General features: G+C 46.9%; 1 protein-coding gene across 1 annotated transcript in view; it reads right to left on the bottom strand.

Annotated features, from left to right (window-relative positions):
- Positions 1 to 16,566, bottom strand: part of LOC149328633 (uncharacterized) — a 56,503-nt gene that overhangs the window by 27,634 nt on the left and 12,303 nt on the right. The window contains exons 2-3 of the mRNA XM_089559041.1: positions 4,608 to 4,696; positions 3,186 to 3,320 (exon numbers count right to left, since the gene is read on the bottom strand). Coding sequence (XP_089415167.1) covers positions 3,186 to 3,320; positions 4,608 to 4,696 — 224 coding nt within the window. The remainder of the gene's footprint in view (positions 1 to 3,185; positions 3,321 to 4,607; positions 4,697 to 16,566) is intronic.

The raw sequence follows: 16,566 nt of genomic DNA, 5'->3' as shown, positions 1-16,566 counted from the left end.
CTGTCGCCGTTGCTCATGTGACGAGCAACCCACGTAATTTAACAAATTTTGCGCACTAGACGCGAGGTTACAGTTTGAGAGAGTGTTTTTTAATAACTCCAAATTTTTCGACGCGTTCCATAAGGCAAGATTTCAACCACGTGAACAAAAAAATAAAGTTCAGCCTAATTAAATAAAGACTTCTTGTTTCATACCAAATAGTTCCTTAGTGTGAATGCAAGTAAGCTTTCATCTGTCTCTGTAATAGAGTTCCTGAGGGCAGAATACTTATTCCCCTACTTGATAAAGTCATTTGTAGTATGAAAAACTGCTCCTCATCTGCAATTATCATTTTCGCAGATAATTACATCATTCAGAAATCGCAGCATTAGTAATCACTCTGACCGCCGTTTCTTACAACATTGTCATCTTGGTGCACTTAACACTAGCTGTAATGTCTGTTAAGGCATCGAAATAAAGCTTCACTCGTTCCGCAGCCACACTGCTTCGTTTCCTACACCTATTTCCTTAATAATGCCAGTGTGCAACTTACCACTTATAAGTGCATTGGTATTCTTCTTCAGTCTTACTTTTGAGCATTTTCATATTCTTTAACTTATCAAAAGCTAAAAGCGTCAGATAAGTACTCACTCGTCTCGTATAGGCGCAACCGCAAACGTGCACCTGCACACTAGAGAAACATGTCAAACTGAATTAAATAATATTTTGCTCCCCTCCCCTTCCCCAAGCCATGCAGAATCCTGATCATTCATGCGCATTCAACAATATTTAATCCCTGCAATACCGTTCTGATAAAACAATAACTCAATGTGCCTAGTTGGGACGACTGCTGTAGGCTGAGGTGGATAGAACTGCAGGAGAGATGAATCGACCGCGATGTGTTGCTGGTGAACACCGAAGAAGCGAGGCTGCATTCCGGAGAGCAGGCGCTGGGAGGGGATTTAATGAGCGGTTGTGGATTGTTGAGTGTTAGACTTCAGCCGGCTTCCACTAAATGGTTCGCTCAGCTTTAGCTCAGAACCATCTTAAGAATGGAAAAAGAAAGCACTGCAATGCCAATGAGCCCATGCTCAGAAAGAAGGCTATGGTTACAGAGTATATGAACAAAGTCGCCCACAACTTGAACAAAGGAGCAAACACTCCGGGTGTCCCTGTGGTGTGTTGAGAGCCATGAGAGCTCGCTGGATTATGCCGAGCATCAGTGGCCAAAATTGTCAACGAAACGGATGCCATACAAAACATGCCGAAACTTTTGTGAAACATGCAACGGGCGTGCTGTATGAAATTCCGCTCAAGTGTGGACATGTGTATGTTGGCCAGACATGCCGCTGTGTGAGTGAAAGTGCAGGTGAGCATGTTCGGTCAATTCGGACTAGAGAAGACGTGAATTTTCCCGCTCATTCCGTTGCATGCACAGGGTGTGAGCCACGGCTCAAGAGCATTTTGATTCTGGGTAGGAGCAGAGACAAAGTAGCGCCTGAGCTTTTAGAAGCATACGACATCAAGAGAAAAGGCGTTACCTGAGTCAGTGATACTTCTGTATTGCGGTATAATGCGGAAGAGATGCGCGGCTTTTGCGAACCGGTGCAAAGTTGCCTTCCTTCTCTCGTTTTCCTTTTTTTTTGGCACGTGTACACACTGCCTATATAAGCCTCAGGGCGGTTATTAAATCAAGTTGATAGTTTGAACTCTTTCTGTCTTCCTATGTTCTTCCTGTGCGTCTTCTAAGCATGCGCAACTCGTTTTTAGGAACAATTATGCGCCAACTAGCCCAGCAAAAACCTCTTCTGATGTAATTGTGTTAGGAGTAAAGAGAAATCGAATGAAAGATTGGGGGCGTAAAAAAGAGCATCATGAAATTTAAAAAAAAATGAATTCAAAATTGAGATTGCGTAAAAAAGGAAAGGGCATTGTATCATTCAGATCGACGAAATTATCTAAAGGATTTTGGAGAGATACTAGGTGAATTTAATTTAATAACAGGAGTAACGTGGAGCCTGCTACGACTTCCTTAGAAACAGTAGAGCGGAGTACCGGAGATTCTGTACTCGGCTCTCAGGCGCCCTAAGGCCAGCGAGGGCTAACTTCACGAGGCCATCACAGAGATCTGTTAGGCACTGATGCTTAGGAATTGCCAGGACTTGATCATCTCCCATAAAGATAGAAGTAAGTGGTGATCAGCGGACCGGGTACAGAAAGCCAGGTTATCCAAGATAGGGCAAGCAATTTTCCAGTAAATGGCAAGAAATTTCCCCTCGATATATTAGCTCGTGTGGATTTATTGCATTGCGATAAAAAAGAATGTAACTAATTATATCCACTTATTCATATCTATTTATCTATCAATTCTCCCTACCCATCTTTATACCCAACAATCTTCACATCTATCAACATACAAATTTGCCAATGTATACATCAAATAATCTATCCTTCTATGATTCTATCATTCCTTGAATCCCTGAATCTTTTATTCGGTAATCCTACCTAGCTACCTACCCACCCACCTAACTTCCCACCCGCCCAACGTCTGTCTGTCCGTCCGTCCGTCCGTCCGTCCGTCCGTCCGTGTCCGTCCGTGTCCGTCCGTCCGTCCGTCCGTCCGTCCGTCCGTCCGTCCGTCCGTCCGTCCGTCCGTCCGTCCGTCCGTCCGTCCGTCCGTCCGTCCGTCCGTCCGTCCGTCCGTCCGTCCGTCCGTCCGTCCGTCCGTCCGTCTGTCTGTCTGTCTGTCTGTCTGTCTGTCTGTCTGTCTGTCTGTCTGTCTGTCTGTCTGTCTGTCTGTCTGTCTGTCTGTCTGTCTGTCTGTCTGTCTGTCTGTCTGTCTGTCTGTCTGTCTGTCTGTCTGTCTGTCTGCCCGTCCGTCCGTCCGTCCGTCCGTCCGTCCGTCCGTCCGTCCGTCCGTCCGTCCGTCCGTCCGTCCGTCCGTCCGTCCGTCCGTCCGTCCGTCCGTCTGTCCGTCCGTCCGTCCGTCCGTCCGTCCGTCCGTCCGTCCGTCCGTCCGTCCGTCCGTCCGTCCGTCCGTCCGTCCGTCCGTCCGTCCGTCCGTCCGTCCGTCCGTCCGTCCGTCCGTCCGTCCGTCCGTCCGTCCGTCCGTCCGTCCGTCCGTCCGTCCGTCCGTCTGTCTAACAACCCATCCATTCATCCACTCATCCATCACGTGCAGACTATTCGCCGAATCCCTTGCTCACCCTGGAAATCGTCAGGGGTCGGTGACGTTGTCATGGCCGGCGGTGTGGCTTCCGTCTCCGGCGGCCCGACCACTGGCCCGGAGGACCCAGACTGAATGCTAGGCAGGAGGTGGTCTTCCATGGTGGATACGTCGACTGCGCACAGGCCGCACGAAGCCATTCTCATTTCATGCAAAGCTCAGAAATAGCGTGCCGCACTAATTGCAGTCCCTCGTCAAAACTAAACACAAATCTGCAGAACTGGTAGCATATATTTAAACACTGTGTAAAACTAAATGATGCCACTTACGTGATTCACAAATTAAGTAACCCGGCATTTGTAAAAGAGTTACATAACGTGTTTACAACTGCGCACGTTCAGAGCAGAAACTTGGAAGACAGTGAAAAACAGCACTGGCGCTCCTTCCGGGGCTCGTGTTCCTTTTGTGCTCAGAGCATGGACAGCCACTATAGACAAGCAGTTTAGTGTGTTTTACAAGTAATCAGTCTTCACTTGCCATATTGAAGTGACCATGACTCGTTCAGAAATACATAACCCCTTTAACGCTCATGCTACAGCTTGAGCTAGACTTTGTTTAGTTTATGAGGTTTAACACCCAAAGCGACTCAGAATATGAGAGACGCAGTAGTGAAGGACTCCAGGAAATTCGACCATCTGGTGTTCTTTATCGTGCACTCACAACGCACAGTACACGGCCCTCTAGAATTTCGCCTCCATCGAAATTCGACCGCCGCCACCGGGATCCAACCCACGTCGTTCTAGGAATAGGAAATTTCTAGGAATATTAATAATCTTCTGTGTTAATCGGAAATCCTGAGCGTCACACCACCGGCGCAGGAGATCTTTATCTTTGACGTCTCGTAGTGTTGAGACATCAACAGTTTTCGATTTATCCAGCGTGTCTAAAAAATTTGGACATGGTGTATGTCAAGGAATAAAACAAGATAGATGGGCAATACGGGATCTGGAAAAAGAATACCCCCTCCCGGTCAATGGCACTGCGGTCCCTGTGGAGGCACTGAGGCCTATATTGAAGCTAACCAAAATGCAAATAAATTCACCACATCATTCGCATGAATGCTGCTTGTGTGTTTGTTTCGTTTCTGATTTTATTAGGTTTACCGCTCTAAAGCGACTCATGCTACGAAGGTGCCATAGTGCAGGCCTGCTGATAGTTCAGACCAGCTGTCGTTCTTTAGCGTGTGCTGACATCGCACAATATACGGCCCTGTTGCATTTTGACTCCATTAAATTACGACCGCCATGGCCCGGATCGAACACACCTCTTTATCATCCGTTCAGTAGTACCCGGTAATAAAAGCGTGAAAACACTATGAACCCCTTGTTGTGCGCGTCTAAGGTGGATGTTCGAAGCTAACGGGCGGTGCTTAGTTTACAAAGGAACAAATCGTGTGGCTCACCTTCTGCTGTGAAGTGGACGATGGAGACTGTGCCAACCGACAAGAACAAGAACAGCAGAACACCGAGACCAACTAAGAGCTTTCTATTTCTGAAATGAAAATAGAGGCAACACAAAGCAGACGTGTTATTCGTCGCGTCTGACGCTCTTCCAATATTTTCAACAAACTGAGCGCGCAGGCACGTAGTTTCTATCATGCGTAAGTAAGTTTGCCAAACGTTACTTAATGTGAGCTGTTGGCATTGGAGGTTATTCGCGGTTTAATAGTGCACAGAATGCAACGCGGGCGCACAGAAATAAGGTGGAACGAGGACTATCGGTTCCTTTCTTGTTATTCACACTTTACGGTCATTTCCCCTTACAGCACACCTAGGCTTCATAACGCTGACGTGAACAATGCACACTTTAAGTAGAAACACCTTTCTGGTGGAAAAGCCAGGCGTACAAAAAGCAATCTATATTTTGTTTATACAATACTGCTAGCCCTAAGGTGAGGCTGTAAGCAAGAGTGGGAAGTATGAAGTACAGACACAAGAAGTACGTGCTAAAGACGAAGCGTGGTACAACAAGACTGCCTCCACAAATAGACGCAACCAACCGAACAAATGCACTTAACTACTGTTGCGGAAAAGTTAGGCTCAGAACTTGGGCGCACGGTAGGCTACAAGCTGGGCCCGGCCAAGCAACTAAGTCATCACTAAGATATCAGGCGAGCACCAGCGAGCCCAGAGACCACATTACACCACGTGGAGGTCCATGAAGTCAGAAATATAATTCCGGTAAAGAATAACGTCTGGCAGGGAGTCACAATCCAGGCAGTTTTATTCAATCCCCTCTATAGAAGGTATTGAAAGGCCAGAATTAATAACAGTTGGAAACGAGAGTTTATGGAGATAACCGTTTGTAATTTGGAATGCACTAATGAAATTGCATTGCTAAGTCACTCAGGGGAAAGACTACAAAGCACGATGAAAGGCTTAGACACGTACAGCATAGCCTTTAGTTTAAAAATTAATAGGCAGACACCAAAGTAATTTTCAACAGTCGCAAGGGTACAACAGTTTAAAATTAGCGAGGTTCTGGAAGCAACTGAGGAATAGGTTTACAAATGGCAGATATTTACCGCTCAGCTGGTTCACCACAAAGAAATAACCAGTAAAATAAGAATGGGGTGGAGCGTATCTGGCCGCTTGTGTCAGGTATTTAACAGCAACTTAATTCAAAAGAAAAATATATAAAAGGCGAATCTTAACGCAGCTCGCCTATAGGGTAGAAAGGTGAAGGCTAACGAAATGGGTTCAACTTAAGGAAAACACTGCGAGCTATGGAAAGCAAAATGAGGCGTGAAGTTTTAGAGACAGGAAGTGGGTCATGAATTAAAGGCGGGCATTGACATCCTAGTGGAAATCAAGGCGCTGAAATGGGCTTGGGGAGGGCATGTCCGAAGGCAAGATCACGTATGGCCGTTGACGGTAACTAATTGGATAGTAGGTGATGATAAGAGCTGCAGCGGACAGCGGAAGGTTGCGTGGGCAGATGAAAGGTTACGTGGGCAGATGTGATGAAGTTTGAGGGGCTAAAATGGCCGCGGCTGGCACAGGACGTGGTTAACTTGAAAGATATTGGAGAGGCCTTTGACGTACAGAGGGGGTAGTAAGGCCGATGATGTTATTACTACATGTGAAGGAAGCAAACACTCAGAGGAAGCAAAGAAAACGTAGGGGAATGTTTTAAATTTTAGCTGTTGATAATGGAAATATTAGGTAATTATTTTGTCGCTGAACTCAAAGTTCGTGGGTTCGCAGCCCCCCGGCGGCATGTCGTTTTTCCTTCTCTCTGTCCACTATTATCTTTCTGCGATAAAATAGTTGCGCTAATATTTTCCAGTTCGTCAACAGCCCAATTTTAAAAACATCTAAGGGGCTTTCATCACCATATTCTTCAAGAAGACAATGCCAAAGCATTTGGGCTGCCTGCTATGGTGTCTTCAATGATTGGGGAATGTTGCTATTGTGATATTCATGGCCGTTATAACGTCGACATCATTAAACATTTCAGAGAATGTTCCAGTACCTCCCACTAAGTTATATCGCAATCTGCCTCTTTTTCGCACTAATCCACTTGTTTTCTGAGCTGGGCGTGCTTCTAAAATAAGAAGAGTTTCTTGGAATTTTTGCTGATGGGCTCAGTTTCAAACTATCAGGGTCCTTAAATTTTAAAATTTGGCGGTGTCAATGATGTCATGACCCTCTAAACCAATGAGAAAACTTCTGACAGAGAAGCCGTAGATTTTTTTTTCGAGGACAACCTAAGTACTAACGGCTTCAAAAGGTGTTCAAGGAGAGGGCTGAGTCGGGCTGGTTGGTTCATGTTCAATGTTGTCAGCTCATGTGTCTGTCTCGCCTTCTTCCGTCCCGTCCGTCAGCGCTGTTTTACCGTACCATTCAAAACGTGTAATTATCACGTTTCGATGACTTTTGGCTTGATTCATATGTATGTTGTCTCGAGGCCCTCAGCCCCTTAACATTGCCTGCTGATAGCAAGGTCCCCGGTTCTTGCTGTCGTGATGTCAAAGGTAGCGAAACAGTGTTCTCCACAGTTTCCGCCATCCCCGTTCCATCACGTTTCACACGACACTCTCGGTAATACAGGACTTGCCACGTCCACCGCTATGGACAAGGGTAGCGCTGGTTAACACTCTTAAGGTTAAGTTACACACAACATAAAACGGCACTGAAGTACACCTTTGGGCATTCGCCTCCGTGGTCTGTTGGGGGAGCTCTTGACGCGGAATTCGGAGGTAGTTAATTCAGATTATACCGGTAGCATGTGATTTTTTTATATTGTGAATTCTAACCACTCATCTTTCAGCAATAAAATATTTGCGCTACCATTTCCCATTTATCAAATGCAAGAGTTTGCAAACAATCTACTGTCCCTTCCCAGGTTTCGGACACTGTTGGCTTTATTCATATTGCTGGGCACATGTCCAGCAATCTCGGACACAAATTTTGAAAATTGCAAGACGCTTTCATAGAAATATTGAAAGTAATGGTGGATTCCTGCGATATGTAGCAAAATTCCTTTCAAAGTGTTTCCATCGATCGCATCGAAAAGTTAAGGCTGTCTTAAAAAACCAATGGGGAACTCTTTTGATGAGAACAAAAAAGTTATAGAAAACAAAATGGAAGACCGGCGTCAGGTTATCTGCGGACATACAGTCTGTTATGAAAAAAATCTTGCATTATATGAAAAAATTGCGTTCATACACGGCTTTCTGCACTAACATTCTTTAGCCGAGAAATATATATCACCGCGAAATCCGAGAAAAAAGCACAAAGAGAAGCAGAGTAGGAAGAGGGTCGTCCACACTTAGTTTCACCACTTAGTGCGTTGCCGCGCACTTCGGCGGGCCACTGCGTCCGACACGGCCACGCGCCGAAGCAAAAGTTGGAGATGACGCTATGAACCACCTCCCACTCTATCTTCGCCTGTCCCCATTTGCTGATCAAGAGGCTCTGTGAGACCTCTGCAGAGTGACTAAGAGGCCGTAAAACAGTTTAACGCAAGCTTTTCTATCCAAATTCAAATCACGCTTAATATTAGAGATACGCCACCGTTAACAGCATCAAATAAAAACCTTTTGTGTCTCTAACATTAGGGTTCCTTAAGTTGCCAATACTAAGAAAGCCATTTCCTTGCCGTAATCCTGCATGCTAATAGCTAAGACTTAAACTATGAATAAATTTCCCTGTTCACAGTGAGTGCTGCAGAGGGTCTTGAATGAGAAAATAGGGCAGCAGGGAAAACTAACGCCGGGGACGCCAACTAAAAAGGACAGTCGAATGGATTGACGCGAATGAAATGTGATAGTAATCTTTCACTGGCTAGTCTATTCATATTACCAGTCTATGCCAATTCTGAGCCCGCTGTCTCTGACTCCTCAGTCTAATCTAGTTCTCATTGTATTCTATTTCCGAATGCATAGCTAAGTAAAATGTTCCATGTCATTACATCGCGATGAGTCCACGTACAACAGCTGATGCTATGGAGAAGGTGTTAAACGAAGAGCCACTGCCGCAACAGGCGGCTACTAACACAGCTGCCCATGGGTCTTTTGATACCCAGGTTGTTGTTCTCGAGCATTTCGAGATGGAATTATTCCCGCAGGCCTCACTTTTGAGCACATGGTTCTTCGGGAGACTGTTTTAAACGTCTGCCTTTCGTTGCGTTAGCCAATTTCTTCAGACCCATTTTATTTTTTCTAAGTCATTCTACGTACGAAGTCTGCCTCGTCTATTTTACAAGTGGAGAGGGGAGTCAGGAATCGCTGGCAAATAGAAGGTGGAGAGAGACCAATCGCCTAAAGTGCCTCCTGCCACGGCTTGCTGGTGGAGGCTTCACACAGACGCCATCGATACCGACAGAGTTTTCGTTTTCATGGACTTCTCACTGTTATCGCATTTCAAAATGCACGCTAAGAGTTGCCAATGGGATTAAGTGCTCGTTCCCTTTCCCTTTGTGTATCTGTCTCGTGTTTTGGTTGGTTCCTCGAAGGTGAAGATTGTCATTGCCTGCACGCTGCCAACTTGGGCGCTTAACACGGCGCATAAAATTTACACGTGATGCTTTGCGCAATATTTCAAGTTGCCTGCAAGAAGAAGAAAATCGGCCCACATCGCCGCCTGCTAATTACTTTCACATCAAAGTTGCTGTCAGAAAAGTATTCGAGAGCTAGATCAATAAAATAAGCAGGAATTATTTCGCTTTCTTGATGTTTGTGGTGCTAGGGCAGGTAGACATACCGGCGCCATGGCACTCTGAGTTTGAGTTTAGGCAAGGGGCTACCCGTCGGCTGTGGGGATGGAAACACGTTTCTTCCGCATGCGCGATTGATGTTCCAGCCAGCATAGCACCGCTTGGGGTTAATGATTTCATTCCACACCACCGGTTGCAACCGTACTCTGGTAACTATGTTTGTTTTTTATGAGAGACTGCCTTGATTGACAGACTGTCCCTGTATTTCTCGTTCCTTCTCTCCTCCCTTTTAATCCCCTCATTCCCTTTCCCAGTTTAGGGTAGCCAACCGGAAACCTTTCCGGTTAGCATCCCTGCCTTTCCACGTCTCTGTATATCTCTCTCTGGTAACCTTGTTTGGAATAAGGTTTTTGCTTAAGAGGGAAAGCGTATACTTACCCTGTTGTTTCAAATAAACGATGCGAATGAAAGAAGAAAAAAAAGGGTCGTTAACGATGGAAATGAAGGGGACCAAGTTCTTAACAAGAACAAAAACCTACCTTCGTCCTGTTGTCCCCCGTCTTCCATGGTACCTATATTGAAAACCAACTGTGTGGTCAAAACAAGCCAAGTAATCGTCACCTGTATGGTTATCACTACGAAAGCATCAATCTTTCCGGCCTTCATACTTTCTTATTCTCAAGAATGCTCTCTAGGCATCCGGCTTCCATCGCTGCACCACGTTGATGGCGCACAACAAAGAGGAGGAAAGAATTGAAGATTAGCTCACTTACTATCCACCACCATTTCCGAGACCATGGACATCGGTTCAGCTGCAAAATATACATGAGAATATAACTACTACTGACAGCACGGTTACCAACTCGACAAATGTGATATCCGTTATCCGAGGAAAAAAATGGAGTCCTAGCTAAGACTGAAGGGCAGTGCGTCACCTTCAACCGCGACTCCAACCTGCTGTACAACTCCCCAAGGAACCACACGACAGGTGAACTCTCGAGCTGATCCTGGCAGCGATGGCAGGCACACATCTATGTTGTTTTACACGGTTCTGGAAACCTCTGGTTTCCTATACCGTGTGTGCAGCTTACCACTCCAAAGAAATTAAGCACGGAATATTTTCCCCAGACACGCACTCACTGTTGTGTCATTGTTGACAGCTGTTAACTTCTCTCCAGTGAAGCAATTATCTGCCTGCCAATAGGAAACACCGCGAAACTCAATCGGCCCCGGCCGCGGCGGTGGAATTTCGATGGAGGCAGAATTCTAGAGGCCCATGTACTGTGCGATGTGAGTGCACATTAAGGAACCTCAAGTGGTAGAAATTTCCGGAACCCTCCACTATGACGTCCTTCATAGCCTTAGCCACATTGGAACGCTGGTCCCCATAAAGCAATCAATGGGGATATTATCACCTGTGATTGCGGGAAAGCATCAGGGGGCAGGGAGAAGCTGCAGGACCGTATTGATATTCATGACCTCTCACTTCTTCTGCAGGCAAAGCCTAACTTTTAAATTGGTTCCTAGGCTCGTACAAAAAAAACCTGGCATGGAAAATGCGTGCTCTGGCCCAAGTCTTCGAACTTGGATGAACATTGTCATGCAGTGTGTGTCGGGTGCCGCGCAATCTAAGCGCGTTTGTCCAAATATTAAGCGCTTCTTTTCAACAGTGCCGGTTGTGCTTCCTGTGGTTCCGCTTTCCGCGACAGGAAGACGAAGCAGGAGCAGAAGGTAGAGTCGTTCTTAGTTCCCGAAATGCTAGTCTCCGTCCTTCCCCAGGTCATGAAATATAATAGGCCGCGCCAGAATATATCGGGATTGTTTGTTATACAAAGTAGGACTACCCGTGAGAAGCCAGGACCATGTGTAGCTGGGCGATTATACGTAATACTGCATATCAAGGCTACGGGCTCGTAGGACGACCTAGAATGAACAACCAAGTAAACGCCTCGTGTTCCGCTCCTATCGATGCTGACCAGCGAGTTGCGAACTGCGAAATCAATCTTGAAAAGCTGAGTGAAGGCGCTCTTGTAAACAGACAAAATGGGTGACTAGCTGCTTGAGTACGCAGAGAGATTAAGTGAGGTTCACGTTGTTGATCTTGTGTGCAGTGATATAACGACGTATCCCGGACAAGTGATCAACGAGAAATCTGGCCAAACAAGTATATTTCAAATGGGGACCGTTTTTCATGAGCGCTGTTGCAAGCTAAACAGCCACTGAGGACAAAGCTGATGCGACTTAGGCCTAGGGCTTAAGCGGTAGCACCTAGCGTTTAGCACCTAGCGTCCGCATGTAAGTGATTGAATTCAGGTGCAGCACGCACAAGCGCGCTGTAGGAACACTGAATGGCAGTTACAACTCACTCATGGCTGCGCAGATTGGACAGGGACTCAGAGCCGAGAAGAAGCTCGAAGCTGGACAGGCGCAGCTGCTGTCAACGGCGCTTGTAGGCTGTCACGATCGGAAGGCGGTGCGATCTTGAACGCCCGGCGCTCGCGCTCTGCCAGCCGCCCAGCCGCGTCTACAGCGCCACTTGCGGTGACTGTTGGAGACGCGGGAAAGTTTCAGTGGAATCGAGGAGGAAGATCGACAGAGACGCGTGTAATGTGCTGCCTATGAGAGGCTCCATAGCTTCATGCGTTTATTTTTGAACTGATGATTATGCAATGCGTTCTGTCATCCTCCATTTTGTGTGGTTTCTGTTCGCGGTAGTATATATGTCTGAAATGTCCGCCAACAAACCGGCCCTTTTCTATGGCGCAGCAGGTTTTCAAGAAGCGTTTTTATCTTTTTTATTTTGTCCTGTCTCCGATATGACCTTCATTGCTTAGCGAACACGCTTTGGCTTTTCTTCCTGGGCAGAGTCCCGTGAAACCGCCACCTTTGACGCAATGCCTTCAAGAACTTTTTATTCTACGACTGAAGAAACCTCCATAAGAAATGTGTTTCTTTAATGCAGAAGTTGATATAATGTGCTAAGACGTGGTTGAATTATTACTGGTTGCACTTCTTTTTTGTCGTCTCAAGCAGTAAGCTGGTTAACATAATTTTGTACAAATTTCTGAACTAGTAGACATAGGCACCTAGTTGCCGCGGCGGCTGAATTTCTTTGGAGGAGAAATTCGAGGCCCGTGTACTGTGCGATGTCAGTGCACGTTAAAGAACCCCAGGTGGTCGAAATTTCCGGAGCCCTCCACTACGGCGTCTCTCATAGCTTTAGTCGCTTTGGGACGTTAAACCCCATAAACCAAACCAAACCTAGTTGCAATTGGAGAATTGTAGCCGGTCGTTAGTAATAGAGATGCAAGGTTTCAGAATTTCGATTACACGATTACCTTTTAGCTGTGGCTGGACAAAATTCGGCTTTTTCGACTAGTTACATGAACTGGAGGTGTTGCATTGCATGCACGCTTTCGAAAGCGCATACAATTTCGCAAGCTGCAGCCAAATTTTTCGTCACAACGGCGAGGCTAAGCGCGTCTTCGAAACTCGAAAACTTACATGGCTGTTACTAACGACCGGCAACAAACCTCCAATTACAACCAGTTTCCTTGCTCTTACCGTTAAAAATTAGTTATCAGAACTCATTTAGCCAGTTCTTTAGACAATACAACAGCTTTACGGTGTCCGCCAACACTAGTCATACTGGGCTGCAAAAACCACATATGTACCCCAAAAGCCACCTATTTGATAATTGTCCAGAATCTTCTCTGAAGCACCTGGTATAAGCTTATTCGCCTACAGATATTTAATGCCCTATCATTAGGGGGGGGGGGGGGCATAAGCTTCAAACCTATCCTGCGGCGTCGGCGCGTATGTGAATGTTTCACCTGCTAGGTGGTGTTTAGGGAGATTTGGGGAGACGAGCCACCTTACTTAACAACTTCTGGTGGCTAGTGACAAAAGCATGTTTGCAGCCTTGGACAAGAAAGTGCTAAAACAATCATTAAAGCTAAGAAATAGTCTTTGTATGAAGTTCAGAGAACAGAGCCTGAGTGCGCAAGGAACTCAAGAAGCGCAGTCAGAATACAATGCATACTTGTGACATGCTGAAGTGACTATGTATACTATGTCAAACCAGATTCTACCACGCAATGATTTTCTTTTGGTTCACCGCACCCAGGAACAGAGCGGGCCATGTAGATCGTGTTGCTATCCTTTTGCGCCAGCGGGCGTTGGGCTTGCAAGTTGCTTTATGCGAATTTCGCGCAAAGAGCACTTAGGACTGCTTACGAGCAGTGAAGACGAAACCATCAGTGTGCCATCGTGTGTTCGACCTCGACGCTGGCTGCGCACTGATAAGTGAAGCGATGACGCGCCTCCAAACTCTGATTCTATGAACACTCAATCCACAATGCTGCGAATCAAACACTCGGACACTAGCTTACAATACCTGTCATGAGCTACCCTCACATCCTACAAAAAGACGTCTGGTATGCGCAGCAAGAAATCCTATAACGCCACCCGCAACGGTGTGCGACGAAAGGTTTCGTCTCAATGATTGATTTTTGTGCAACTGAAATGGTGCAATAACAGCCTAACTACTCAGTGGACATCTCAACTGTACCTTAATGTAAGATGAGGTATAGAATCTGGGAAGGCATATCGGCGCAAGGCATGTCGTCGGTTTGAATCCCCGTCAAAAGCTAACCTCAGACTTGACTAGCACACTCAAGCTATCTGAAACGAGAAATCATGGCATCACCCTGACCGCTGTTCGGCAAACGGTTTCTCACAATTTTGGCGCGGATGTAAACTGCCGCCCCACTAATAGCAGCCCATGAGGCTAAATGTAGACGAACATCTATACAACTGCATAAAATAACGGTGCTCGGCTTCCTATGTGCGCCCTGCGGTCGCGTGATGACGTCAGCTTTCATTAAGGCGAAAGCCTTTAATGGCTCATCCTGTCGTAACCAAGACGTGTTAGAACATTTGTCCGCGTTTCTGATTGGTCGAAATGGTCGTGACGTAACAGCGCGAATTTTGACGGGTGTCCACCGAAACATGTAAGACAGTTACTGCGCAATCTCCTTTCCTCAAATACAATTTTCCACGTGTCCACCGAGATGTGTGAGACATGGATGGATGGAAAAACTTTATTTTCGTCAGAGAGCATGTGTGGACGATTCCGTGTTAGATGACCATCAACCCATGGCTGACGGCGACCTGGGTGGCCCACTCCACGGCCCTGGTCTGGACGACCGGGTCTGAGCAGGCCAACACGGCCTCCCACTGCTCGAGGGAAGGATCACGCATAATGTCCGCCGGTGGCGGTGCTATGCTACAGCTCCATAATATGTGGTCATAGGTTGCCAATTCGTGACACCATTTGCACTCCGGCTGAATGTCCGGGTAGATTTTGCTCAACACGTATGGGTTGAAGAAACATCTAGTCTGCAATCGTCGCCAGACGCATTCCTGCGCCTTCACCAATTGCTTGTCCGGGGGTGGGTAAATCCTCCGCTCAAGTCTGAAATAATTAGTAATGTCATGAAAGGATACCAGCCCATCTCTCGTGGACCTTCCCGGGACGTCCGGCTCACCTACTCGGCTGACGAAACCTCGAGCATTCATGTGAGCCGTCTCGTTCCCAGGGTTCCCAGAGTGTGCAGGTACCCAGACAATTTCCGCCTCCGTAATCCCTCGCTCCGTGGCCCGATTCAGCAACCGCGCCGCTGTGACAGATATTCTGCCCCTCGCCAAATTTAGGATTGCTGTTTTTGAATCGCTGAAGATCAGGTCAGCATTACTACTAGTCATAGCTAGTGCTATCGCCGCTTCCTCTGCAGTTTCTGGGGAGCGGGGTTTGACTGATCCAGAGGCGATCAAGCATCCCCGCCCGTCCACCACCGCAATTGCAAATGCATCCTTCTCCTTATACTCGGCGACATCTACATAGACTGCCCCGTTGTACTTCCCGTACTTAGCATGTAAAGCTTTGGCTCTTGCCTTCCTGCGGGCCTCGTGATGTATTGGATGCATGTTCTTGGGCAAAGGTTTTATATACAAGCCCTTGTGCATTTCCCGCCTCATCTGAATTTTCGTGTCACCGGCTGGAACGTCAACTCCAATGCCAATCCTTTCCAATATGTCCCTTCCTGCTTTTGTTTTTGAAAGCCTACCGAGCTGCATCACCAAGTGCGCCTCCCGTAGTTCTTCTAGGGTGTTGTGCACCCCTAATCCCAGCAGCCTTTCGGTAGACGCATTCTGAGGCAACCCAAGGGCCGCTTTATACGCCTGCCTAATCATAGCCTCCATCTTTCCTTTTTCCGCCGCGTCCAACTTCAAATAAGGCGTCGCATACACTATTCTACTGAGCACAAATGCCTGCAATAGCTTACACAAGTCTTTTTGCCTTAACACCTCTCTTACGATTGGCGATTCTCCTGATTAGCCGCACGGTAGCATTGACCGTATTTTTAAGCTTTTGCAAGGACTCGCTATTCTTCCTGTTAGTCTGCAGATACATACCCAGGATCCTGATCGTTTGGACCTCAGCGACCGGTACTCTCCCAACTTTCACCTCCAAAGGTGCTGGCGGCATATAGTGCCTCGTATGTATCCCTCTTGGTTTATCCCTCAGCACAAAAAGCTCGGACTTGGGCTGAGAGCACGACAGTCCTGCTTCCCCTGCTAGCTCCTCCACAATATCCACCGACTGTTGGAGAGTTTCTTCCAATTGTGCGTCACTGCCTCTTGTTACCCATAGAGTAATGTCATCTGCATAAAATGTATGTTTAAGTCCCGATATCCCTTGCAGCCTGGGTGGTATCTTGATCAAGGCGAGATTAAATAGGAAGGCCGATAATACTGACCCTTGCGGTGTCCCCCTGCCCCCCAATGGGAAGGGATCCGATTTCATTTCTCTGACTACAATCTCAGCAGTCCTACCCTCCAGAAACGATCTGATGTACCGGAAGGTTCTACCCCCCGGTCCTATGTCCGATAGGTTCCTCAATATTGCCTCATGGGTAACATTGTCAAAGGCCTTAGTGAGGTCGAGCCCCAAGATAGCCTTGGTGCACGTGCCGTACCCAGGATCAACCACGTCTTTTTTGAGCTGTAACATGACGTCCTGCGTCGACAAATTAGCCCTGAAGCCAATCATTGTTTCAGGTATCAACTCATTGTCCTCTACATAACCCTGAAGCCTGCTGTTCAGGACTACATGCTCCATCAATTTGGCCAAGCACGAC

This window comes from Amblyomma mixtum, chromosome 9 (genome assembly GCF_055824585.1).
Source record: "Amblyomma mixtum isolate Tamu chromosome 9, ASM5582458v1, whole genome shotgun sequence".
Taxonomy (NCBI): Eukaryota; Metazoa; Arthropoda; class Arachnida; order Ixodida; family Ixodidae; genus Amblyomma; species Amblyomma mixtum.
Note: the sequence above shows the minus strand (reverse complement) of the source record. Positions and strands in the feature narration are given on the sequence as shown.